This window comes from Barbatula barbatula (genome assembly GCF_947034865.1).
Source record: "Barbatula barbatula genome assembly, chromosome: 7".
In the NCBI taxonomy this organism is placed as follows: Eukaryota; Metazoa; Chordata; class Actinopteri; order Cypriniformes; family Nemacheilidae; genus Barbatula; species Barbatula barbatula.
The window spans coordinates 16,523,242-16,549,997 of record NC_136770.1 but is presented as its reverse complement, the minus strand read 5'-3'; the positions used below and the strand labels follow the sequence as shown (position 1 = coordinate 16,549,997).

Sequence of the window (26,756 nt, the reverse complement as noted above, 5' to 3'; positions counted from 1 at the left end):
TATGTTGGGTGGGTTCGTAAGGTCGAAGGGATCGTGGCTTCTTTAAAGTCAATGTCATGAAACCTAATTTCTCCTTTTTCACTGTAAACAAAAGTATAAACTAATAGTGAAAGCGTGAACATTTGGTAAAACATGTGTTGACAGTATACAACAATAAAATTTGATAAAGCTGACATTTTAATACATTTCATTTTAAAGCAGCAAATCTTAGTTGGACAAATACTGTGTATGTAATATATCCATTTTATTATGGCAATTGTAATATAATAAGTCACATTTGATCAAATTATCTGCAGATTTTTGACTAGCAGAAGATCTGATAGTGGATGACTCACCATTAGCTGGTCTGGTCCTCTCGGCCAGATCCTTGGTGCTTGTGAAAGGCCGAATGCTGACTTTGTTGCTGATGTCTTTCATGCTTACAACAGGAGCAACACTCTTTGGAGTAGGCTACTAAATGTAAAATATCAACATGGTTTAGATGTTTAGACAGTTTCTTTTTTAATTAAGTATGTGGCATAAGCAATGTTGAACTAATAATGTTCATATGTTTGGCTTCATTGACATATGCAGTTTTAGTGTTGGCTTTAGAGAGGGGCATTGTATCAAGAACGTCCATGTCACATCTATCACTCAACCATTGATGTTAAATATACCTTAAAATATCTGATAGATCTCGTGAAAATGTATTATTCAATCTTTCTATTCATAAATGCTATAGGGCAGGGCTAGTCAACTGGCGCCTTCACATTTCAAATAAGTGGAGAGACTTTTAAAAGCGGTGTGCTTTAAGAAATGCACGTCCTGAGACGCTACATCTTTGAACTCCAAAACCCTACATTCAATACAAAAGTAATATTCATAACAATACTGACGTCTTATAAAGGGATTTGATCGGTCTGTCCAGGAATCGTATCTTATTTGCAACGTTATAATCGGCAATCCACAGCCATGGGCAGGGAGTGAGTAAATTAACAGCAATTATCTTTGGGTAAACTAATGCATATAAAATACAATTAAAAAGACAATATCCCTTTTAATTAAATATCATAAAAAGGCACATACAATATCTGACATGCATGTTTTAATATAGGCAACAAAAACAGTATCAAAGAAACAAAATCCAATAAATAATAGAAATACAAAATTACAGAAGAATTAGGATTTTATAGTTTTTTAATCTGGCCCTCAAGGAGAAGTAGTTGAAGACCCCTGCTATATAAGACAACAATAGACTAAAATGGTGTTTGCTCACCCTGTCGTGTTTACTTACTCTTTTGTCTATATACAATTACCTGCTTGCAATGTTAACACGCTGATTCGTCTTCTCTTTACTGTACTGTAGCAAACCGGACTTTATGACAGTGTCTGTCTGCTCTTCAAATACTTTTTTCTGTCGTTTTCTGCAGAGCGGGATTACATGTAACCAGCAACATATAAGCAGGTGGCATTCCGCTGCATTTGCCTCGACTGACAAACAGCGCTTCAAAAAGCGTCAGTGCGTTACTATAGCAACAATGCACATTGTTAGACAACGCGGTCATAGAATAAAAGGCGCGTGACAAATCGTGCATAACGTTACACTAGTGGGTAGTTGATTTTGCTGCTCGCTGTGTTTTCCGTTTTGGAGTTAGTTAAGATGTAATCACATTTTTGGTTCCCTGACAAAACACCAATGCAACTGTCTGCAGCAAATCCTTAATTTTCCAAATAAAAAATAAAAAGGATGTGCAAACCGAATTAAAGGCCGAGACACACTTTCTATGATAACCTTGCAGTTCAGTGACGCAGGCGCGGCTGTTTTTCTATAAGAAAATTGAGGTCAAAAGACAACAGGCTGTAATCTGGTTGTGTTACAAAATGAGCACAGAGAGATATTACATTTTGTGTCCGTCAACTTGTCCCCATTTTGGAAATATGTGTGTGGTGGTTCTTTAAATGTCTTGAGTTAAAAGATAACAGATAAATCAAGCTAGCTTGAAAATGAAAAGGGTGTGAGTAAATCATTTCAATAATTTCTGTCTGTGAGTAAAACAAAAAGTTTTCATTCCGAAATGCCCTCGAATGGACACGTGTATTCTGCAAAAAGAAAAAAAGGTATTTTTAAACTATACATTTTTTAAGTTATCTCTGTCTTTCTCTCTTTCTTTAATTATTTAAGACTTGAGGTCTGTCTTTTCCTGCGGTTTATATGTGTCAGTTTCACCACTGCATTTGTTATTGTGTAACTAACCTCATTGTTTTCTGCATTTCTTTTCAGTTTCTATACCTTTACAGTCAATAAAAGGATATCTCTTTTCTCAATTAATGTGAAGGTTTATAATTGTTTTACTATAAACATGTTACTTAGTAAGTCTTAGTACATGTATCACTCTGAATCTCAAGTTTATTATAACCACAGTGGGGTTTCCCCAGAAATAGCCTACTTTGAAGATGCGTGTGGAAATTAAAAAGTGGGGGAAGCAGGAAGACTGTTCTGTGACATGTTCACACAGCCGGAGCATGTGAACGGGAAGGTGTGTGGACAGCATGGGTAAATACTTTGTGTTGACAGATTTGTAATAAATAGAATTTTTTATGAAGAACATTTGAAGAGCTTTCAAAGACAGCATCACATATCACTATGATCTTTAAAAAATGAATTGCTGAATTAATGTGTATTATCTTTTCCTCCACAGGTTTTTGAAAGGTTATAACATTTGGCACGTCTGAAACTGGCAGTCTTGTCAAGCAAGCTGATGAGGATGAATCGTGGCAATATAAACATGGATGTTTTGTCTTCCCACCTTGGTGACACTTCGCTCCACCGAGTTCAGCAAAAGAGTCCAAATTAAGCCTGCACATGTGGCATAGTAAAGGTTTGCATGTTTTTTTAAGACATACCTAGAAAATATCAAATCAAATTCTGTTTGATTTTTACTGTGTATTCTTCTAGGTCAAATATATTTATTTAAAGGTTCATAAATTTCTGTTTAAGGTAAAATAATTACGGTAATGCTTTGTGCTGAGTAAAAAGGTGGTTTAAAAGTAGGATGCCTAAATGTTACAGACGATTCTCAGAGTTTCATATATACCACAAATCTAGGTCATTGCCCCTTCAAAAAGCGAGGTATCTTTGATTAAACCAGGTCAACATAAACATTGTGCTTGCAACGTTAGCGCTTATGACAGCGCTTACTGTTTTGACATATAGGTCACAAACATGCTTATCATTTTCTGGTAACGTTCATCACATTTGGTTTGTTTTTTTAAATGATAAACAAATGCAGAAAACTATGTGACACCATTATGTGACATCTTTAAAAAGGGGTTACGGAAAAGTGGGTATAAAAGGTAACCCACTATTTTTTCTGCCTACACAGCTTGCATGTGCATGTGAGATTATGAGGCATGAAAACATGAAATATCTAAACAAATACTTGACATATTATTCATAAATCATAGAGACTCAGGACGACAAAAGCATGAAATGGATTTTATCATTGGAGTTTGGCAAGTGGTGTTCCTTTTTCTTTTCAACTGCAAACTATGTGGTGAGTAAACTCCAGTGTTCCAAGTTATTGTGATTTATCTGTAATTGTACGTATTTTAAGTTTCCACCACCACCATATTTATTTATTCTTATTTATTATCTTATCTTGTAAGATAATGTTTTCTTGTTTGGTTTAACTATCTGCATAGGATGCTACGGAATCGTTTGTGCTGGAATTGTAATGGTAGAATCAGACATCATTCGTCTGGGCACAAACTTGACAGTACGATGCCAGTCGGACACTGAACGGTGTGGCAGACACTTTGCCATAGACTTCAATGGAAAGACCATTTTCGAAAAGATGGATTGCTCTTTTGTACAAACTGAGATTGTCGTCAATAAGCCCAGATCCAGGGTCCTCTGCAGGGTGAAAGAGAATGAAAACTGGCACATTGTTTGTGGCAAAGATCTCACAGCTGGCTGTAGGTTCATGTCTTCATGCATATTTATTAAGCTAATTAATACAATTAACTAAAGTAAATCAACTCAAATACATTTGCTTTATGATTGTCTATGATTAACAGATCAATAGTTAACATAGAAATATTTTAAGTTTCATGACATTTCTATTTTAAAACAGTATCTGCGCATTTTATAGTTTCATAGTTTCATAGAATGTATTTTATATGACAGTGTGCTATTGATTGTAATAATATTACATTGTTATTTATAATAGCTCCAGTAATTTTAGGTTTAGTTACCAATTTTGTTTCTTTGATTTAAAATGGTAATTGACAACAAACATCTTTTTAATCATGAATATTTAGCTATTGCTGAAACTGATTCAAATGAATGTTCTGTTTTAGATCCACCACCAAAGCCAACAAAATTCAACTGCGTCACGCACAGACATTCAATTTATGTGAATTGCTCCATGGCAGTCACCACTGAGACACATTTATCTACCAACTACACAGTAACATTTGAGCAGTAAGTTTGCCTCATTCAAAGATTTTTGACTTTTGTGAATTGTGCATTTCAGCTTAAATGTGTTCTTGTTGCATATTTTATCATACCAGATTGTACCAGAAAGCCAAAATTCAGTAAAGTACTTACCAATCGTGACAACCTTTATGAATAATCTCAGTCTGTGCATGCAAAACAAGTTCTAACGTATTTTTCCTTCTCTGATTTGCCATGTCTGTCTCCAATACAAAGTGAACGGACATCTCAATCCCTTCAGTATGAAATGAAGAATGGCCATTTCTCTGTTCCAAGATCTGTGTTTAATGAAACCTTAACATATGAAGTGCATGTAAAGGGGCACAATGAATTAGGAGAGGCTAACTCCGCTTTCACCTTCTCAGTTTCAAACTGCGGTAAGAGATCGAATTATGCAGTTACTCATTTCTGAAGCACCTTGGCACTTTGAGAAACAAATATTCTCATTTAGATTTTATCACCTTGATATTTGCCTTCAGTCTGAATTTAATGATATTGAAAATATTGTTTCTGTTTAGTGATTCCAAGCACTCCAGAGATAACAAAGGTTGAGTTTAACAATGGCTCTTTTTCTCCTACAATACATTGGGAGAGCTCTGACGGTTCACTGAAACCAAGCCTAAGGTTCAGAAGCGTACACAAGAATCAGGACTGGGTAAATTATCGAGTTTGTTTTTGTCATTGCTTAAAAAAGCAATAAAGACGAAATGTTCACAATGAGTTTTGTTGTTTGAACTAATCAGGTTCTGGGAAAAGTGACAGAGCTTCAAGATGGAGTCATTCTAATGCAGGAAAGCTTAGAACCATTGATGTCATATGTGCTGGAGCTGAGAGTTTGTGTCAATTCAACAAACTGCAGCATGTGGAGTCACCCCTTCAAAATAAACAGCCCTGGAATAGGTAAATCAAAATGAAACCTACTCGAATTTCATAAATTAAAATTAAATAAAGTAAAAACACAATACATTTGACATGAGTTTGAATGGTTGTTTCAAGAATGTAGTTTTATGTATAAGTAGTGTTTACAATTATTTTGCATTCAATCCTCTGCCTTAGCACCCTCTCACAAACTGGATGTCTGGAGAATAATCAAGAAGAAGGATGCCCGTGGCCTTCAAGATGTTACAGTGTTGTGGAAGGTAATTCACTTATAAAACTTTCTAGAAGTTATATATAGTTTCTTAACGAAAAGCATTGAAACATACACCACTAAATCAATATGTCTGTTGTTTATCGTATTTCTACATAATGTCACTGCCTATGTAAACTGTCAATGTAAAAAGTAACGAGCAGCGCCATAGTTCTATTTCACACCACGAAAAACAGTGACATCTGCTGGCAGATGTGCAGAAGTTATATATGGCTAGTGTACGGTTATTAATAAGGGATAATGAGTGAAATTTCAATCTTTATGATATGCATGATCTCAGTTGCATTGACATTTCACTTCTACTGTATCTTCTAGCCATATAAATCAGAAGATTACACAGGAAAATTGTTACAATACAAATTATTTTATGAAGAAAAGGACAAAGTCCATGAAAAGAGCTGCTCAGCTGATGTCACTCGTCACACAATTCAGCTTCCCCTTGAGGTGGCAAAGATTAACGTCAATGCTATTACATCTGTTGGCTCCTCCCCTTCAGCACCTGTCAGCTTGACATATACAGGTAAAACTTCAATTATTTATTCATTATTAATTTACCTTTGATGATCTTATATATATATATATATATATATATATATATATATATATATATATATATATATATATATATATATATACATCACTGTTTCTCAAACAGTTGACTGGGACCCAATTTTAAACAGACTTCCAAGGGGGATTTAAAATAGTTTAAAAGTACCTAAACAAAACAAAGCAAGCATTAAAATAAGCTAAGAAATACAATTTCTGAACATTAGAGTACCCATTTGTGGTATGCCAAGCTAGATGTTATAAATGGGGGGCTTCAAATATTGTTGTGGACAATGGGGTGGCTTTGAAGTCAAAACGGTTGATCTGTTGCTCAACATTCCAGATTGTATATGATCTTTTTCGTTTTGTGTGCTTCACAGGTAAACCAGCCCCTGTCATAACATATTTATCACCAGCACCAGGGGGCAGTGTGCGTCTAGATTGGGACGTAACTCCTTACAGCGGGGTTGTGGAAAGAATTATGGGTTTTGTAGTCCAGTGGCAACAGAGCCCAGTGCATTTACACTGGAAGAGATTAGCAAAAGACAGCAATTACACATTTCTTGAAGGTGAGACATTTTCAAATCCATTTCTATATGTACAGATCTTAAAAAGAATGCAGGTTAAATTTTGATTTCATTTTAAAATACTTAACTAGTATTAAACTGTACTTCCAGGTTTGCAAGGTGGTGTCTTGTATAACATTTCGTTATATATTGAAGAAGCCAGTGGAGTTTCAGATCCTGCATTTGGTCAAGTTTATTCAAAAGAAGAGAGTAAGTTCAGTTTCAGACGCTGTTTGTACCAAAAACCTGTCATATTTCACCAAATTTAAAGCTAAATCTAAATGTTTTATCTAAATCTAAATCTTTAATGAAAATGTAAATTTTTGAATTTTAATGATATATTTAAATTTTAAATGTTAAATCTAAATCTAAATATTAAATCCTGTTTTAAATGCAAAAATATAAATACGTCAATATAAATACTATATTAAATATATAATCTAAATCTAAATATTAAATCTACATGTACATTTATACCGCCCTTTGCTGGATTGCGCCAATCAGACAGAGTAGCGCAGTTGCATGTGACCAACCCAATATTATCCAGCAAAGGGCGGTATTAAAAGAACATGTTCTCTAAATGTTTAGCTCAACAGATTTAACATCTAGATTTAGATTTAAATTTAGATTATAATGTGATTATAAATAAATATATATATATATATATATATATATATATATATATATATATATATATATATAATATATATACTATTTATATTTATGCATGTAGAATAAGATTTATATATAGGATTTAGATTTAACTTTTGCATTTAACATTTAAATGAAACATTGTTATTAATATTTATATTAATTATTTAGATAAACTTTTACATTTATTTTTAATATTTTATATATAGTATGTAATACACACGATTCAACTCTTATTATGTATGTGACTCTAGTGAAATGTATGTAGTTTTGTTGGTAAATATGACGAAATTTGACAGGTTTTTGGTACACATTTCATTTTACAAACGGCGTGCCATACCAAACCCTCCCAAATTAGAATAATTTTAAAAGCTGCAAACTGTCACTGGATTTTAATATTTCTGTAAAATTCTTTTTTTATATATTTAACAAAAGTACATAAACCATCAGTGCTAAAAACAGTCTCCTTGCCTTTCCATGTTTCACAACAGTAAGTTTATAATAATAATTTAATAGTTGAGTGCTCAGGTCGGATTTAGCCAAATCAAAATATGTAGGCAAAATGTTTCAAACCTATAGATGGCAAGTTAAACAATTCCCAAAGCTCAGAGAAAAAAATATTTTACCTTCATGTAGATAAAATATAAAAGCATAATAAAGGGTGATTGTAAAAAAAGTGGAGGCACACTGAACTTGGGAAATTTGTCACTTATCAAAATTGTGTGTAGCCAGCTTTTTTCCACAAGAGGGCAGTGATAGAGAATTCCTTCATGATAGATAGGTAGGTGTTAGTTGTTAAACTTATCACACATAAATACTTATATATATAAGTACAAGATTTCCACATGAGGGCAATGATAGAGAATTTGTTTGCTATAGAGAATTTGTTTTAAATTGCTCATCATTTTAAAGATGACTCATAATCCTCCTATTTGTTTGTTTTATTTGTATTTTGTCAGAGCCATTGACTGGTCCAGATGTGTCAATAACTCCAGTAGAGGAGAAGCACGTCCTCATCCAATGGGACGAATTAGAGGAAGAGAAACGGAGGGGATTTGTCACAAACTATACCATTTACTTTCAGAGACACACTGACAACATGCTCATTCAGAGCAGTAAGTAATACACTTGTGTTTCCTGAGCTTTGTGGTTTGTGTCTATATGTGTCTGTTTATGACACTGAATGTGATGCGCTACATTTACATTGATGCCTTCAACTTTGATGCAAAGGCACTTATGGTGCATGTAGCATATACTTTTATTAATGATTAATGACATTGGTGTCGTTATCGCAGTGGTGTGCAGATTTGTACCAGATTGTGCATTATAACAATACTGTAAATTTTTTTTAGTTTGTTTGTTTTGTTAGTTTAGCAACAGGTGTCTTCAAACTGAACCACAAGGGATCCAGTGCTACTTTATACTTTTAGCAAATGGAAACAATTTACCTGTCTATGGTTTGAGACTCTTCACTGTCACACCCACAGTTTGACGGCAGGGTTTTCCACCATTTACTGAAAGTCGTCACATCCTCTTCCAGTAACCCCACTCCCCTACACATGCATTACTTGTCTGAGAATGATGAAGAGCGTATGTTTTTAGCTTGCACTGAAAAACATTTACTGTTCATGAAAATTATCTGGTTAAATTGGGATTTATAGTTATGGACACATCTAACATGCGGACTACTATGATATCGCATTAGTGCATGGTTTAAAAGTCCTTAATAATCTATAGTTGCATTTGCTTTAGGTCAAAGTAAGTATGTGGGAAGTTTTGCTTTGACAGGATGCCAAGCTGACAAATAGTTCCCATAAAAAACTATTGACCTCAGTTTTATTTACAGTTTGGTTGACATCGTTGTTATTTATAGTAGTATTGAGATATTATTTTACTACTGCAAAATTAAATGTATGGGTGATGGAAAAAATATATCACTGGGACCGGCCCTCATGTCACCTCGAAGTGAAACTGAAAACTAGTCACTGATGGGCCCCACATTCTTAGGCAGATAAGAGTAACTTTCAATTTCTAAATTTATAAAATACTTGTGGTGAAGCGAAATATTAGAAAGTAAACTGTGGTTTATAAATGAGTGGGTGTGCGTATGCCCTGCGTAGTCCTGCCTGGGTACAGTATTTGCACATTCTACACATTGTTTCTATTGTCTGAAGGATGTGTATGAAAACTGTCTGGAGGTGGTCATTACTGCAATGAAATAAAGTTCTTTCAATGTTATTGAAGTAGAGCTAAAGATAAGACAGGCTCGACTGAGACCCAGCAGCTATTCTTAACATGTGGCTTGAGGCACGACAGGAAGTAGAGGCAGCAGCGGAAGACATGTGGCTATGTGCAAAATGCTTGTACCATTTCCAGTGTAAAGCTACTTTAACCAAACTTTTAAACATACAATAGAACTTGGTCAGAAAGTGGTCAGAAAATGTCTGTTGACGTCTTGTGGTGTAAAAACGTTGTTGAGAAATGCAGAACATGTGAAAAAAGAACATCAGTTTTCTAAATGTGTTAAATATTCCCACCCTACTGAGCAGTTACAAAGTTCAGTGTTTAACATTGGTTTCCACAAATACTCCCAGTGCTTATATCCGCCTGACAGGTTAAAACCTTAAAGCCATTTAGACTGACTGTCTTCACTAGCATTTTTCAGATATGAAAGTTTGATTAAATAAGAGACTGTTAATCGCTAACTGTCAACCATCTTCAGCAGACTTAAAAACTGAACACCGTTAGCGAAGCAAATCTTAATATTTATATAATAAGAAATTTACATATATTTTATGCATTTTGCAGACCGTGATTTTTGTTTTGCTAATGTCGTGTGCACCATATTGCACTAGAGGACCAGAATAGGCAAATGCATCTCTGTATGGTTGTGTTTCATGTCATTATGTTGTATATTATTACTGCAGCAACTCTACCCCACACACTTCCAAGAGCTCTAAATTGGAAGCTGTTGGATCCGCAGGAAAGTTTTGACGTTATGGTCTCGGCATGGAACTCTGCGGGTGAAGGGCCCAAAGGAGCAGCCGCCACCTGTTATTCTGACAGGAGATGGACATGTGGGAAGACTGTGTCAGACTACACAACAGGTACCTGATGGAAGAGTAAATCGACAACAATGTAAAAACAATGAAGTCAATGCATGTGGTGTATGGGTTGTGCATAATGTTTGTGTTTCTAAAAAGTATCGACACGACACTCTTTAACAGAACGTGTTATATAACAACAGATATTGACTTATTATGGGGCGGACAGGATTTAAATAACTAAATACCCTAATTTAACTAACACCGTGTCTACACCTGAGGCACAGCCGCATCCATTGTGGACAAAAGTTAAAATTATTACGGGTTCTAATGCATTCTTTTGTCTGGGCCTAGTCCTGGTTTAAACAAATCCCTGTCCAGAAAGTATTTTTAACACATTATGAGCCATAAAAGGGACAACATAAGGTTGAGTTAAGATGTATTTTGTAGTTAACTTTAGATTATGACAGATTGTGTAGTTTTAGAGTATAATATTAGTGTAAGTTAATAAAGTATTGTACCAACTCTTGTGTTTCTGAACATTGCAGATAGAATGGTACCTGGATTTTGCTTGGTGGCTGCTATTCCTATAGTGATCCTAGCCAACCTGATGTATCTAAAATGTGTGCGGCAAAGGTGATGTGCTGAATGACAGGGTTATGATTTTACTCATTGTCTGCACTACTGTATCTCTGCACACCATTTTATAATATGGTTAATGTCTGTATTAGTGTATTTCATAATGTTACAGTCACAGCCACAGATGATAAATACATTTACCATAGTGATAATGTGCAGACGTTATGTTTGTTTAACAGTGTATCTTGTTTGTCCAAAAAATATTTTTACAGAATGATGAAGATGTGCATGTCCATGGGAGTCACATGGCTTTTTGAGAATTTACCTAAATTTGATGATAGCAATGCTATAAAACTACTAAAGGTAATAATGTTTATACCTAAAGAGTCACTTAGGTGAATTGTTTCTGATGGCACTGACTGTACCAGGCTATTGCAAGATGAAACGTTTTTGCATGATTTAAGGGGACAGTTCACCCAAACATTATTTCATCATTCACTCACTATCATGTCATTTCAAAGCTTTATGACTGCAGAACACAAAAGAAGATAATTCCTGTAATAAACACCCAAGCTACTTAACTGCAATATTCATTACATTGATGTTTATTTTGATGAAGCTGTATATATCTTACCTTTGTGAAAACCAGTTTAAGTAAGGCATAATCCACGGCTAGCCGTCCATTATAGGATTTCAATGCAGGATGTGGGGGCCAAGAACCTACCTACATCTCCGCGAAGTGCATTCAAATCCTTTAATGCAAGGCTAGCCGTGGATTATCCCGATTATACCATGGTCATTTGCCAAAATTTATTTAGAGTTCCACTGAAAATGACTCTCACACAGTATTTGAAGAATATAAGGGTGAATAACTGATGACAGAATTGTTATTTTTGGGTGGACTATCCCTTCAATACAGCTGTTCACTCACCATGTTATATTAACATTTGTGAATAATAATATAGTATGGTGTAATGTAATATAATATATCGTAATATAATTTCCATATGCATGTTTATGGTAACAAAATTACCTAATGCTATTTTGTCTGGTGTTAGGATGAGAGCTACCATCCATGGGGACCTCTTCCTGTGGACAGTGATCCTCCCTTAACTCCCATTGAAGACGTCACTCCATCCTGGGGGCGGCAAGACTCTTATCCAACTGTACTTCACGAGGATGTCCCACAAACACCCATGGAAAGGGAGAGTTGTATCGAATGTCCCTATAAACCACAGAGAACAGAAGGAGTCTATGAGACTACAGAAGAAGAGCTTAAAGAGGAGGAGGATCAATTCCATTCACTGTTGTCTCCAATACATCTGCCTTATGACTTAAGTTGGGATATAAGCAGCATTCCTGTGATACCTGGACGCCTCAATAGCATCTTACCTATGGATGGAAGTCTTGGATCCTTAAGCGTTCTTGAAAGCTTCCTATTAACCCCTCATACAAATGAAAACGATGGAGGAGTAAAAGAGGATGAGAGGATTGTGGAAACACGAAATATAGAGCAGAGTTCATTCATAAGCCAAACTGTACTTCCTAATGACCTAGAGAGCATCTTTATCTAAAGCTGAAGGGTGCATTTGTCCAAGCATCGATCAAGATGACGTAGCAGTGATGCAGAACTTTCTGCTTTTCAAGGGACAATTGGGCCAGTCTATTTTGAATGCTGCAAACAGACATGCAGAGGGATTCAAACTGTGAACTGTTCTAGTGCTGTAATAAGAAATAGAAGCACACTTAGAACGCTGAACCAATGCTAGTAATAATGTTAAATGAAATGTCATATAGGCAAATAAATAACGTGTTAGTTCTCCAAAAAATGTAAAATTCTGTCATTACAAAAGAAGATAGTTTGGGAAATGTTGTTTACTGGCCCCCATTCACTTGCATTGGTTTTGTGTCCAATAGAATGGGGCCAGTGCTGTCCGGCTACAACCTTTCTTCAAAATATTTTCTTGGTGTTCTGCAGAAGAAAGAAAGTCATACAGGTTTAAAATGACACGAGGGGGAGAAAATGATGACAGAATTTTCCTTTTTGGGAGAACTATCACTTTAAAACTGATGAGCAATTTAAACTAACCATGTTTGTAATAATGTAAAGTTTTTTAAGACCACAGACAAACACAGTTGCACTTACATGCACTATTACCTTAAGCATTACTTTTTACAGCAATGAACAAGTACTTACTGTACTTCACATCTGTAAATCTACATTAGAGATTCATCCGCTTCCTAACAGAAAGTTATTGGAAGATTGTTTGAGTTTAGTCTATGTAGTAAGTACAAGATAAATGGATTAGTATACTTTTAAGTGTGCTAATTCGACCAACTTTTGTTTTTAAAAGTATACTTTTAAATATATTTGACGTGTAACTTTGTGTGTACAGTTAGTTGAAGGCTACGATTTTGTTCTTAATCACTGAAATGAAATCCATTGCATGCATATCTACATGGTAGAAACATTTCTGTTTGTTATCATCATCACAATCTGAGTCAGTTCAAACCTTGTAAATCTGCATTTGGCGTGTCTAACCTTGTTAACCTAGTATGTTGTTTTTGCCATGTGCAATTAGCCAGTGGGTCCCAAGAGTTTTATTTCTGTAAATGGTTAGACACATCATGATACCCTGCAGAGACACCTGCACCTCAAAGCTGTTTTTAAAACTTCCTGAGAAGGTTCTCATGTCACTCTTAAGAGTACAGTTCAACGTCTCGCGAGCTCATTCACAGCATGCGTCATGATCTCTGCATAAATTATATCATATTCAATTTCCGTTATAGTATTGTGGTATTGATGATGACACGTGATGAGATAATGTGTGGGGTATGGAGAGAGGGTTGGGGTGCAGCTGCATACCTTTCAAAGGTCTTTGGCTTTTTCTGATTGTAAACAAGACAACAAATGTATCAAATACGTGCATGTTGTGTGAGTTCCTGTTAAGGTTTAAATTGCATTTGTAAAATGTGTTATACAGGAAGAAATACTTGTATAGGCTTAGAGAAGTATCACATCACCACAACTTGGTAAAAAAACCGTCGACCTTTACATGTAGAAAATGAAACCCATGTTCTGTTGCAAATGACTTTTTGGAAATTGACTTATTTTTTTGTTTCCCAGAGAGCCCAATCATATAGGCCTACGTGCGAAACAACAATAGTTCAAAATAGATTATTTTCCTTTAAAATTCTATGCATAGGTTGCTTTGACGTACTGTTGCAGATATTGGTCAAACTTTATCTCTTATAAGGCTAAAGAGATGAGTAAGTGCTATCAAGTTTTTTGCTTGAGGGGGTAATCTTGTTCGACACCAATACAATAAAAGAAATACGAATTAATGATTTGTAGGAAAATATTGTTATTAGATCATATTTTGTAGCTAAGGCTCATAAGTATGGTGTTGCCCACCGAGTAATGAAATATGTATTTTGTTTTTTGTCTTGACAACTGAAAAAATGACCTCACCTAGGGCGTTTGGCCTTCTTTAAGATCCAAACAAAACATGACATTTGTGCATCCATGACAGGGAACTGTATACAAAGTGCAGCAGTCTACAGACGCATTACTCATTTCAAATTACGCACGTAGTCTTGCCCTCTCACTTCTCACTTCTGAGTTGAGGAGAGGGAGGAGATGCGCTTGAATCGTCGCATTAAAACAACCATCAGCAAAAATGACCAAACTCAACAGTTCTGTCCCATGGGCAGAGGTAAGTACAACTTGATGTGTTACGCCAGTATCATAACATACTGTCGGCTTTAAGCGCCGAGTGGGCTGATTGAATAGACTGTAGATAGAGACGCGTCAAAATACACCCGTGCCCTTAAAATAATGAGCGAAGCTGAACGTGTCTCTACGGGAGTTTCGTTGATTTAAATAAGCGTTTGTGGTCTTCATTGTAGTACGACGGAACTGTCTTATTTTTCATTTGAGTTGAATTTTCAAAGAAGGAAATAAAGTATTGAGGATGTGTGACCAACCCACTAAAACTCCGCACATTGCCCGCAGAGCACGAGGGGTGATGCACTTTCTGAGTTTGCTTGATCTGCAGCATTGAGCCCAATGTCTCCCGAATGTGCCTGGCTGACGCTCGTCGTTTGTCTTTTAATCCAGGCTGCAGGTGCACGTGGAAGTAAGATATTATTATTATCATTTACACGAATGTGTTATTGAAACCAGCACAAGCAGTGAGAAAGTGAATGGCATGTGTATTGACATTATTGGGCTACTAACGCTATTTGTTTACATTGCATTGACGTTATTTACGTTAGATGGTTTAACAACACTATCAGGATTTTGTTGTTGTTGATGCTATTGTGAAATATCCCTTACGAAAATTATTTCCTTTTAGTTTATTATTGGTTATGTTATGAATAGCATACATTTACTATGGTCACACTGTAGTATCCATTATTTAATAAAAAATAAATAATTTGATCATATTCCCTTATGTCATTCCAAACTTGAGTGAATTGTAAACGTTTGTATGAATTTCGTCTGTATATTTTGAACACTGTTTTTTAACCAAACGACTAGTCTATTTCTAATGGAGTGCACATCACTTCATGTGCCTCGAGACATTAATTTGAGTCTATCCTGACGTAAAGTTTGATGCTTCTGTTCTGTTTTTATGTATGTATTCTGTATTCTTGCAGATCCAGTGTGCACTGCCCGGTCAAACATAGGCAAAGAAGTCCTTGTAGGGTCCGATTTAACAGTCTCGTGTTTCTTTAACAAGAAATGCTCAAAAATCATTTTTCGAGACGGTGAACAAATTAAGCATGAACAATCACCAGATTTAGATGTGATGTCTGTGAATGTTAAGAATTTAACAAAGTTGAGCATCTTCACCTGCAAATGTAACAAAGACCCAGAACCATGTGGAATTGACATCGCTCCAGGATGTAAGCAGTCTTTCTAACTTTCTGTAATGTATTTTTTGCATTTGTGTCTTTATTTCTTGAGTTCACTCTTTATGGCAAATCAGGATTTAGCAGTGAAAGTTGTTATTTGCGGGAAATCATACATTTTCTTTTAATTAAATTTCTTACTGAAATTATTTAAAAAGTCACAGCATTGGATTAGTCAAGATGTGTGGCGACTATATTTTAAAAAAAAAGGCTTTTACATGCATAAAGCCAGTTGAGTTTTTACGCATAACCGCCAAAATATGATCTGAGTGATTAACAAACCAAGTTTCGTGTCATCTGAAACTAAAACCATGACAGCTGTCATGAAGTTATTCGGACTAGTGGACAACTGTGATGAAAAGCTGAAACTTACAGTAGCTGCCTGCATAACATTATTTCAGCGAATTCCGTGTGTGACACGGTCATGTGAATATCCTTTTCAGATCCACCAGACATTCCACAAAACCTGACCTGCATTCGAAAAACTGAATCTGGCAATGTCACATGCACTTGGAAAATAGGAAGGGATACCAAGATTCCGACCACATGTCAGTTATGGTAAGTTCGAACGAGTCGTCAAATCGCCATTCCAAGGAAGATTTTTGAGTTTGCTATTCATTTAACAAATTAGAGTCTTCAAGATTTATTTTACGTTGAACTTTAGAATGCTAAATGATGTACATGTGTTTTTATTAGGGTACAGGGTGGCCCTCCCCACTTCTACAGGAGTGTGATGAACTCTTCAAGATTTTGTTTTGCCACATTCCCCATCATTGGTTCAATGTCACAACTCACTTTGAGGCTCAATGTCTCAAATGGCCTGGGATCAAACGTATCAGGTCCACACAACTTCATCCTCAGCAACATAGGTAAAAAAACCGAATTGACAATTTACATTGAGGTTGATTTTTTTATATTAGGAAATGCATTAAAGGGATACTTCACCCAACAATGAAAATTCAGTAGCATTTTATTGTGCAGTCCTGTTTCCCTTGTACATACTGTGTACTTATTACAGTAAATATAATAACTGGGTAATAACTCGATACTAACCCTGAACATACCCATAAACCTAAACTTATACCATGTAGTTACTTTATACTACCCACTTCTTTCTTAGGTAAGCAAACTGTAGGTAAACGTACTGTAAAATAAAGTGCAACCGAAACTTCTGTCATCATTTACTCACGCTTAGATTGTTCCTCTAAAAAATTTTTAAACAAACCTGTATAAATTTATTTGTTTTGCTGAACACAGAAAGATCTCACCCACTATTTACTGGAAAATAATTTCTATGGTTGTCAATGGGGGGTGAGATTTGACAATCTTCTAGATATCTTCCTGTGTGTTCAGCAAGACAAAGATTTTACACATTTATACAGGTTTGGAACAAGATGAGGGTGAGTCAAATAATGACAGAATTTTCATTTTTGTGTAATGTATCCCTTTAACTAACATGAACAATAATGAGCAGTAGTTTTTCAGAATGTATTAATTCTTGTTCATGTTAGATCAGTACAATTATTCATGTAAGTTCATGGTACATTAACTATTTGTCATGGAACTACAAGGACCACAGACGAGGAGATACAAAACAGGCAACTAAAAAGAAACAAGAGAAAACACGCGAGTTACAACACCGGAGAATACCATAGACGTTAACATATGCTTTTACATTGAACATAACATTTAAGAGTAGACAATGAACAAAGGAACAGATTGAGTATTTATAGTCCGTGGGTGATGAGCTGATGATGGGCAGGTGTAGGGATTACAGACTCGAAACGTGTGGAAGATAGAGTCCAATGGGAAGATAGAGTCCAATGGGCAGATGGAGTCCAATGGGCAGATGGAGTCCAATGGGCAGATGGAGTCCAATGGGAAGATGGAGCCCAATGGGCAGATAGAGCCCAATGGGAAGATAGAGCCCAATGGGAAGATAGAGCCCAATGGGAAGATAGAGCCCAATGGGAAGATAGAGCCCAATGGGAAGATAGAGTCCAATGGGTAGATACAGTCCAATGGGAAGATAGAGTCCAATGGGAAGATAGAGCCCAATGGGAAGATGGAGTCCAATGGGAAGATGGAGTCCAATGGGAAGATGGAGTCCAATGGGCAGATAGAGTCCAATGGGCAGATAGAGTCCAATGGGAAGATAGAGCCCAATGGGAAGATAGAGCCCAATGGGAAGATGGAGCCCAATGGGCAGATAGAGTCCAATGGGAAGATAGAGCCCAATGGGAAGATAGAGCCCAATGGGAAGATAGAGTCCAATGGGAAGATAGAGTCCAATGGGTAGATACAGTCCAATGGGAAGATAGAGTCCAATGGGAAGATAGGAAAACACGGGGAGAGACAGATGGAAACTTTGACACTAATGTAACAACTTTTGATATTATAATGTATTAGTAAATAAATGCTTTAAAGTGAACATAAAGATTAATATATTCTGTAGAAGTATTGTTGTTAGTTTATGTTAGCTAATGCATGAACTCATTTAGAAATATTTAAATGAGTAAAATAATGATTTACAAACTTTTTCTCTTTCATTTTTAATAAGTATTCTTTTAACCTTTAAAATGGCAATTTGTAACCTTTAAAATGGTGGAGTTTGCATTTTCTAAATGCAGCGGTTGTACCGAAAGCACATTTCTGATTATACAGAGCAAAAAATGCTGTTTGATTTGAAAACCAAAGCCAAACTCTTTTTTTGTGCACTGTGTGGAGGGTTAAAAATTGTATGGTTTTCCTTTGTAAAGTGTGAAATGAAATTTCCACGGTTATATTCTCATGTGAAAATTTTGTGTGGTGGGCTACGCAGTGGTTTACCACAGACATTTTTTTTATCAAAGTGTAAGCAAAATTTACTCATATATACAAAAACTCGAAATAATATTTTACTCACTTATCGCTTGTTTTGTTGTCTTACGCCTGCTGGCACCTGATAGTGCTATGGGTTGCAGGATTTTATCTTAAAAGTAGGTCAACTTTACAGAATCGGTTGGGTACACACAAACCTACTGAGGTTATCGTTACCACAAACAGCACTAAACAAATGTTTGCTTGATCTTTATACAATATATTAACTGTAAGTGGAATAAAAATGTTGAACTACTTTTCTGTTTATTTACAGTAAAACCCTCAAGGCCTAATATCAGTCATGTCGAATGTTTCTCCCGACGGTGCCACCTACACACAGACAATCACAGCATGAACTTGGTCGAGGTCAAATACAGAGTGAAACTTCAGATCTGGGACAGCCTCCAGGTATAATGTCTGGTTCTAAAATGTTATTTCTTATTATGTTCCATCCAGCAATGGGTCAAAAGGGACAAACCCAACCACTGGGATAAATTAACCCGGAAAACGTTATATTTGACCCACCAATGGGTTAAACCAACCCAGCATTTTTGGGATGAAACAACTCAGCATAGGTTATTATACCAACGCTTGGGTTCGTCCCTTTTTGACGCAACACTGGTTGAATATAACACAGAATGTTTTATCAGTAAATTATATTCAAATCGACTCGCAGTGCATTTAAAGCACACATTTTATTAGTAAAAGTTTTCCCTAAAAATTGAACCCATGACTTTTGCATTGCCAGAAGCTACAGCAAAATGCCACGTTCAATAAAACTTGGATGTTCGAAGTATGATACTGATCATACCATCTTCAGTTACAAAATCATAGTAATTCCGCTTAATTTTATCAGCGGATCTCCCTGTCATCTGTTTTGGTAAAGTTGGTAAAGCAAAACGCAGATAGTTGATGATGACATAAGCAATACCCACAAAACCTCACAAATAAGTCTATTTGTTAGACCGCAAGCCCTCCATGATTACTCAAACCTGGAACATGAAATGTCAAGAAAGGGGTTTTTCTTTGCACTGACTTCGTGCTCTTCTTCCCACAATGTATCTTTTAATGATTCTGTGTGAATGAATTTGTTTCAGAAAGATTTTCACCATCCCATTGTTATCAGTATAGCAAACAGAAGTGTTTACATTCTGCCTAAGATCTCCATTCGTTTTAATACAAATCAAAAAATGGTTTTCCAAAATTTAGGCAAAATTCAACCAAGACATGAGTTTGGGGATGGTTTAACAGTTTATTTGCCCAATGAATCAATGGGGTGTTTTAAAGTCCAATGTGTCATTTTTTGGAGGATCTACTGATAGAAATGCAATATAATATACACTATGTGTCTATGTGTTCAGAGGTGTATAAAGACATTACATAATGAAGCGTTATGTTTGTATTTTCTTAGTATGAGCGATTTCGTCCAACATACACAGCGGGACCCCTTGCATGGAATTCGCCATGTTGTTTCTACAGTAGTCCTAAATGAACAAACTGCCCTACAGAGGGTTTTTTCGTAAATATGTTCGACAAAGATGCGAAAACGTGACGACATCTCAGTGCTGTTTCAGCTGCTGTAGTGCTTCGAAAAGGGAGGGGTAGACTGAGGCGTTGGTTTCAATGCAGCTACATTTTTACACACTGGATCTTTACAAAATAGCTTGAATACAAATATTTTTGCTGACCTGGTGCCACTTTCGGCGCAGATATTTGTTCACAATCATTCTATGCAATGCTTTACAAACAATTACGATGAAGTTAACAAATTTTCCACATTGAGAGAGTCCTATCTCTGTATGTATGCAATAGCGATAAATGAAAGTATTTAACAAATGGTGAGTTAACAACACACCCATTGCACTGTTTTTCTTTACAGACTAATGCTGCAAGTTTAAACATATCCTCACTGCGCCCATATACCACATACGAGTTCCAGATCAGAAGAAAAATAAATCATACAATGGGTCTATGGAGCGACTGGAGTCGGGCAAAAGAAGCAGAAACCAAAGAAGAAGGTAAGTAATGGCATAATATTGCTTAGAATTATTTTGTAAAATTTTGTTAAAATGTGTAGTGTAGGATTTCAAAGGCAGTTTTCGTGTGTACTACTACAGAAGTTGTAAGGGGAGTCAAATGAATGTAGTGTTCTGGTAAGAGTGCTTTAGAACTAAGATGGTGTTAGATAAATTGACTCCAGTGACGTAGGAGTGGAATGCTTTTTGTTCGCAGACTCCGCACGCTACAGGTGTTTATGAAAGTACCACATAGTGGTAATTCAAATGTCTTTTCGCTTTAAAAATTTACTTTAGAAAAACAACAGATATCCTTATATACATTTAGTAGAAATGAAGAGGTTACGGTCAATTGATATGTCTTGATAAGTGATGGTAAATAAATGTTTCTTTTGTTTGCATCATGTCTCCGTATTTAGCGCCTGACAAGCCTCTTGATATCTGGTACATCCAGGAGCCAAAATCTGAAACGTGTTTCCGAATATTTTGGAAGGCAAGTAACCAATAACACTTTACCAACCAATATACATTTTTGCAATGACAATATTAGCATTTATCTGCATTGTTTAGCTCAAGGGCACATATGTTGACAGATCTATGGACACCATCCCCCAAGCATTTCTCACTTTTAAAGGTCAAACCAATGGCTGGCACAGTGTGAATTGCATCTTCCCAAACCGTGTTAGCCTGAAACCAAAAGATAGCCGCCGCTCAAGTTTCAGTTTACAAAAAATCGAGCAGGGGCTTAAAGGAAATGATGGATTTGAGAACTCATTCTTTTAGAGGAGTTGCTTTTGTCATGTTAATGACACAGTGACAGTTTGTGCGATGTGCATTCGGAAGAATTAAACTGAACCAGCACTGATTCATTAGACATGAATTTACAGAATTTTTGGGGGATATTTATTGATGTTCATAATTCATGTTTTGGTTCAGCATTCTGTTTCTCTAAAACAATTAGTTTTTGCTCACTTTTTCTCTGTTATATTTGATAGCGTCAACAAAAGATACACTTGTTGACACTGTCGGATGAACTTTATTCTGTAATGTCATGTAAAATAGTCATTTTTGCAAATTTAGCTCCTATTACAACACAGAATTAGGACTGCAAAAAGGTTTTACAACTTTTTGCTCCATCTGTTGAATTTTCACCAATGTGAAACATTACAATAACAGATTATATATTATTGTTTATATTTTATTGAAATACACTTGTATTGTATAGCATAACCTTTCTGGTGTTACAATCTAATAATTTGACATAAAGGCAGCAAATGATGTAAAAATCTTCTAGCAACCAAAATTTTAGTTTTAAGAAGTAAAGTTGACACTTGATATTTTCACATCACATCCATCATTGAGGAATCAGTGCATTATGATAAAACGTTAATTATTCATTTATAATTTTGTTTTAGAAACTGAGCAAATCAGAAGCCAAAGGAAAGATTCAAAGATATAAAATAAGTGTGCAGACACAGAAGAAGATGAACTCAACCACTGTGGCCTCCAACATTACCAGTCGTATCATCTGTTGCCATCTCTGTTCGGTCTCAGTGTCTGCCGTTAACTCGAAGGGTCAATCACCTGCTATATTTATGGAGTTATGCTCTCCAGCTCCAGGTAAGCATAGAGGAGTACTAACTTGATTGGTTTTCAGTCATTTTTCCAGCTAAATGCAATAAAAAAACATTTTGAACATTGAGTCACATACTGTAAATGAAGGTTGTCACGGTACCATAAACATATCTTACGATACTATACCTTATGAAATATCACGATACCAAGTAGTGTTGCGATGCTGCGTCATGTTCATAATTAAAATCTGCAAAATAGACCAAAATTCCTTAATACACAGATCTAAATGAAACATGTTTTATTAAGTGAACTGTGTTATACCTCACACAATATTGTCCAGCAAATATTGTAGTATACTAAAGCTATAAGCCTCAAGAAGCAGTGCGTTACCGAGCACTTTATAACAGCTAAGGGCGTTGTTGCACGACGCAGGGATATTTTTCGTTTTTAAACGGTTATTCCATATGCGTAGCAGGTTTCATAAAATAAAGTAAATAAAATGATATTAAGGCTATGTAATGCGGTCTGCCGTTAAGAATCTGGGTATTTGATAATGGCTAGAACTTGGCTTAGCCAATCAGAATCAAGGACCAGAACTGACTATTTTATACTATAAAAACACTAGTGTCTAGTAATTTTAGCAACGTCTACTGTAGTAACTACTAAAAAATATTTTAACATTCAAACTAGTTAAATCAATGTGCGACAAATTGCATTTATAGCAATGCTCATAAAGGAAAATATAATGCTTACTTTAAATGTGACTTAAATGGGCAGCAGGTGGCGGCAAATTTTTTGTGTCGGTGAATCATTCAACCAACTCGCTCAAAACAGCATAGATTCATAGTCCTGTTTTGGCAAAATTTGACAGGGTAGCATAAAGTGGCAGTACAAAGGCACTACAATAGTACCATTTAAAAAACATTGTGAAGCTTAGTATCGCGCTGCTACCGGTACACCGTGCAACCCTACATAACTGTAGTGTAGCTTCACTCAGAGTTAAAGGGACAGTTCACCCAAAAATGAAAATTCTGTCATACTCACCCTCTTGTCGTTTCAAACCTGTATGACTTTCTTTCTTCCGCAGAACACAAAAGAAGATATTTTGAAGAAAGTTGGTAACAGCACTGGCCCCCATTCACTTCTATTGAATGGACAGAAGACCAATGTAAGTGAACGGGCGCCAGTTAACAACATTCTTCAAAATATCTTCTTTTGTCTTCTGTGGAAGAAAGAAAGTCATACAGGTTTGAAATGAAAAGATGACAACAGAATTTTCCTTTTTGAGTGAACCATCCCTTTAATGTGAAAAATGACTCAATGCATATGATAAATCAAGCCAATAAATAATTATGTTACTTTGTCTTTGCAGGTTTAGTTCTACGTATTGTGTCACATATTCTCTCAAATAATAGTATTGCCCTCTTCTGGCCGATGCTTGCTACTGCAGGCAATATAAAGGAGTATGTAGTGCACTGGTTTCCAGTTGGAGCTAAAGAAAAGCTTCAGTGGACCAGAGTGGTGGATACCACAGCTAACATTACAGGCAAGTGTAATGTGATAGTATGAGCTCTTTATATTAAATCAAAATTTGCACATTGATGTGAATGTGAAGAATGATTTACAGTTGTTAAAGAAATAATGGGCATCTCTATGTTGCACGTTTTGTTTTGGTGTCCGTACAGATCTACAACCTGAAAAATGCTATCAGGTTGGAGTGACTGCTCTGCGCTCATCAGGCCCAGTAATGGCGTCCCTTGAAGGCATTTCCACATGGCAGTCAGGTTGGACGCCTATGTGTATGATATAAAGATGCATGCCCTGATCTTGGATGTTGCATTTTACATAAGTACCTGTTTTTCTTCACAGTTCCAGAACAGGGTCCCGGTCTACAACTAATTTTAAAAGAGAGTGAAAGCTTGCAGGTGAAGTGGTCTAAAATCCCTCAAAGCAAGATTAGAGGCTGTTTGAGAAAATACAGCATCTACCTGGAGGACGATCCTAAAGATATTCAACATTACAGTAAGTAACACATTATATTACAGTAAACAAGTGCGAGTCTGAAACTGAACTCTGAAGATGTCAGCAAGTCCAGATATTTCTACACGAAATGATTCCGTAGTTTTGGCTAAACCAGAATTTTAAATAGCATGACTGTATTATGAGCTTTTTGTTGTGGTGCTTGTGTTTCATTGTAGGTGTGGAGCCTACAAAGAAACAGTATACCATCAGTGGTTTGTCACCAGGACAGTGTTATAAACTGTGGGTTACTGCCTGGACGGACGCTGGGCAGGGACCCAGAGGAATTGACCTTTCCGTCTGCACACCAACATACTGTATGTGTTTGTCAGTATATTACAGATCCATAACCTTACTTGACTGTTCCTAATTGACGCCTGTTGTTTCCTTTAAACTTGAATATGTTTATTTTGCCCAGTTTGATAAGTGCTCATGTTCTCATCTTTCAGCTGAAAAACTAATGTCTCTAGTGATCTTAGCCGGCGCAGTCATTCTTCTCATCTGCCTAATGTTTCTGTGCATCTGCCAGTTTTCCTCCGTTCAGAAAAGGTCAGGAACAGCAGAATGTTTTGGATCTTAAAAACACAAGCATTCTTTTCTGTGAAACTCCCATGTATGTTTGAATGTTTTTCCAATAGATTCTTAAGCTGTTGTCAGTGCCTGCTGCCTACTGTTATTCCAGATCCAGCAAACAGCAAATGTGCAAAGGAGTATGCCGTTGAAGAGGTTAGTGCACAAATGCAGTATTTTATAAAATAAAGAGCTGGTTAGACTATGAAGAGCTATGTGTAGGCATCAAAAAAATACTTTGTATTTGTACACAAAATAAAACTCACCCTCGTGTCTTTCCAAACGTATGTGACCTATCGAAATTTATAGATTTTCAATCAAAATATTTGACGTTCAATGAAAAGCACATTCAATTTAATTATATTTCTCAATTTATTTGAAATGTAGTGTATGAGTCGTGTGGAACACTTTTATTTTATTTTTAAATCATGACATCCTTTAGTCACTATGCGACTTTATGGTTAGAAAATGTGTTTTACTTAAGGAATAAGGGTTTGGAATGACATAAGGGTAAGTGAATTAAGAAAATATGTTTAAACAGGAACAATCGAACAAGTACAGTATGGAACGGCGATATCAGTAAACATTTAGACAGTACTGTTAACCTTAATTCTGGACAATTAGAAACATAGTATTTAATCAATTCATAATATATTATTTGAAATTGTTCCACACCTGTTACCCCTACACTGACTCCATGTCACTTGAAATGCAGTTCCACCACCAGTGTGACTCCAGCGTGAGTGAGGAACCAGATATCGTGGAGGTAGAAGAGGTTCCTTATCCCTCCAGCTTCATCTGCACCTACATCAAGAGCTTCTCTCAAGGGTCCAGCTCTTCTGACGGAACCCAGATCACAAGGAGCACAGACATTACAGAGGATTACATCTGCACTCATGGAGTCATAAGCGGAGGGGAGGACGAAGAGGAAGATGAGGAGGACAGGATATTGGAAGAATTTGGATTCTTACCATGCAGCAGCCTTTTCCTAGAACCGTTGATTTTATCTGGTGAAAGGCTGACGCTTGATGTAGTGAAAATAAACTGCTGTGAATTTCTGGATGACACGTGACCCAGGGCATTAAAATATGACCAGACTGTTATTATGTAACGTCCTGCACGGGTGCTGAAAAGTAAACAGAAGACAATTTGTGGTGTCTTGCTGGAGCCGTCACAACACATTGTGTCCAATTGTACACATGTCAAAGACAAGCCCAGACTGAGCATGGGGGTTGTGAGTTGACTTGAGATCTTATAGAGATTGTGAGGGCCTGCAAATAGAATATCTCTACACAAATAGCAGGTTTTAACAAAAGCAGGTTTGAGTTAACATGCTTTAAAGGACACATGGCCCTCCATCAACTAGTTATGCTGATTGAGAAAAAACAGAGAGTATCCATCTCTGACAGACTTTGTGAATAGATGTAAATAAATGAACAATAATTCTGATGTAGTTGTCTTCTGCGAGTTTTTGGGGACTTTGTACATACACTACCACTTTCACAATACGGTACTCAAGGACAATGGCACAATCGCATCAATATCCTAGCAGAGCCAGTATTCATATCTACTCTAATACAAGATTTTTGACCCAATACAAACATAGGCCTACAGCAAACTATTTTTCTTTTAAATAAAGAACAATGTAAACTATGGTAGACCGTCCTAACCTTTATATGCATGCCACTGTTTCAAGTCAAAATACGTTTTTTTCTGGACCCTGTGTGGTTCATGTACCATCATTTTTAAATTGTGTTTTTAACACAGACTACAAAATAATAATCTTACCAA

At 36.1% G+C, this 26,756-nt stretch overlaps 2 protein-coding genes across 3 annotated transcripts; both read left to right on the top strand.

The window, feature by feature from the left end:
• The first annotated feature begins 2,478 nt into the window (after positions 1-2,478).
• il23r (interleukin 23 receptor) lies at positions 2,479-14,353 on the top strand. The gene is made up of 17 exons (XM_079460635.1): positions 2,479-2,533; positions 2,679-2,858; positions 3,445-3,533; positions 3,682-3,954; positions 4,339-4,462; positions 4,691-4,851; positions 4,993-5,129; positions 5,218-5,374; positions 5,531-5,613; positions 5,940-6,144; positions 6,551-6,739; positions 6,848-6,946; positions 8,347-8,502; positions 10,315-10,494; positions 10,980-11,067; positions 11,283-11,373; positions 12,069-14,353. Exons 3-17 carry the CDS (start codon positions 3,470-3,472, stop codon positions 12,582-12,584), a joined length of 2,523 nt encoding a protein of 840 aa, XP_079316761.1. The 5' UTR covers positions 2,479-2,533; positions 2,679-2,858; positions 3,445-3,469; the 3' UTR covers positions 12,585-14,353.
• Positions 14,354-14,624: 271 nt separating this feature from the next.
• Positions 14,625-26,414, top strand: il12rb2 (interleukin 12 receptor, beta 2a). Of its 2 annotated transcripts, XM_079460633.1 has the most exons (16): positions 14,625-14,726; positions 15,026-15,149; positions 15,673-15,921; positions 16,371-16,485; positions 16,624-16,796; positions 19,061-19,194; positions 20,666-20,804; positions 21,221-21,294; positions 22,217-22,421; positions 23,749-23,922; positions 24,062-24,160; positions 24,246-24,398; positions 24,575-24,712; positions 24,845-24,944; positions 25,034-25,121; positions 25,681-26,414. In XM_079460633.1, exons 2-16 carry the CDS (start codon positions 15,080-15,082, stop codon positions 26,035-26,037), a joined length of 2,268 nt encoding a protein of 755 aa, XP_079316759.1. In that variant the 5' UTR covers positions 14,625-14,726; positions 15,026-15,079; the 3' UTR covers positions 26,038-26,414. The 2 variants fall into 2 exon arrangements, with proteins under 2 accessions (XP_079316759.1, XP_079316760.1); XM_079460634.1 differs by lacking the exon at positions 14,625-14,726 and having other exon boundaries at positions 14,989-15,149.
• Positions 26,415-26,756: the final 342 nt, after the last annotated feature.

Bases quoted from the DNA above. Each gene is read 5' to 3' on its own strand.
- il23r (XM_079460635.1), top strand. From the start codon at position 3,470: ATGGATTTTATCATTGGAGTTTGGCAAGTGGTGTTCCTTTTTCTTTTC. The intron at 4,463-4,690 runs GTAAGTTTGCCT...TCCAATACAAAG, and splicing joins TACACAGTAACATTTGAGCA to TGAACGGACATCTCAATCCC. The intron at 11,068-11,282 runs GTGATGTGCTGA...ATATTTTTACAG, and splicing joins CTAAAATGTGTGCGGCAAAG to AATGATGAAGATGTGCATGT.
- il12rb2 (XM_079460633.1), top strand. From the start codon at position 15,080: ATGTCTCCCGAATGTGCCTGGCTGACGCTCGTCGTTTGTCTTTTAATC. The intron at 15,922-16,370 runs GTAAGCAGTCTT...TATCCTTTTCAG, and splicing joins AATTGACATCGCTCCAGGAT to ATCCACCAGACATTCCACAA. The intron at 22,422-23,748 runs GTAAGCATAGAG...TTGTCTTTGCAG, and splicing joins GTTATGCTCTCCAGCTCCAG to GTTTAGTTCTACGTATTGTG.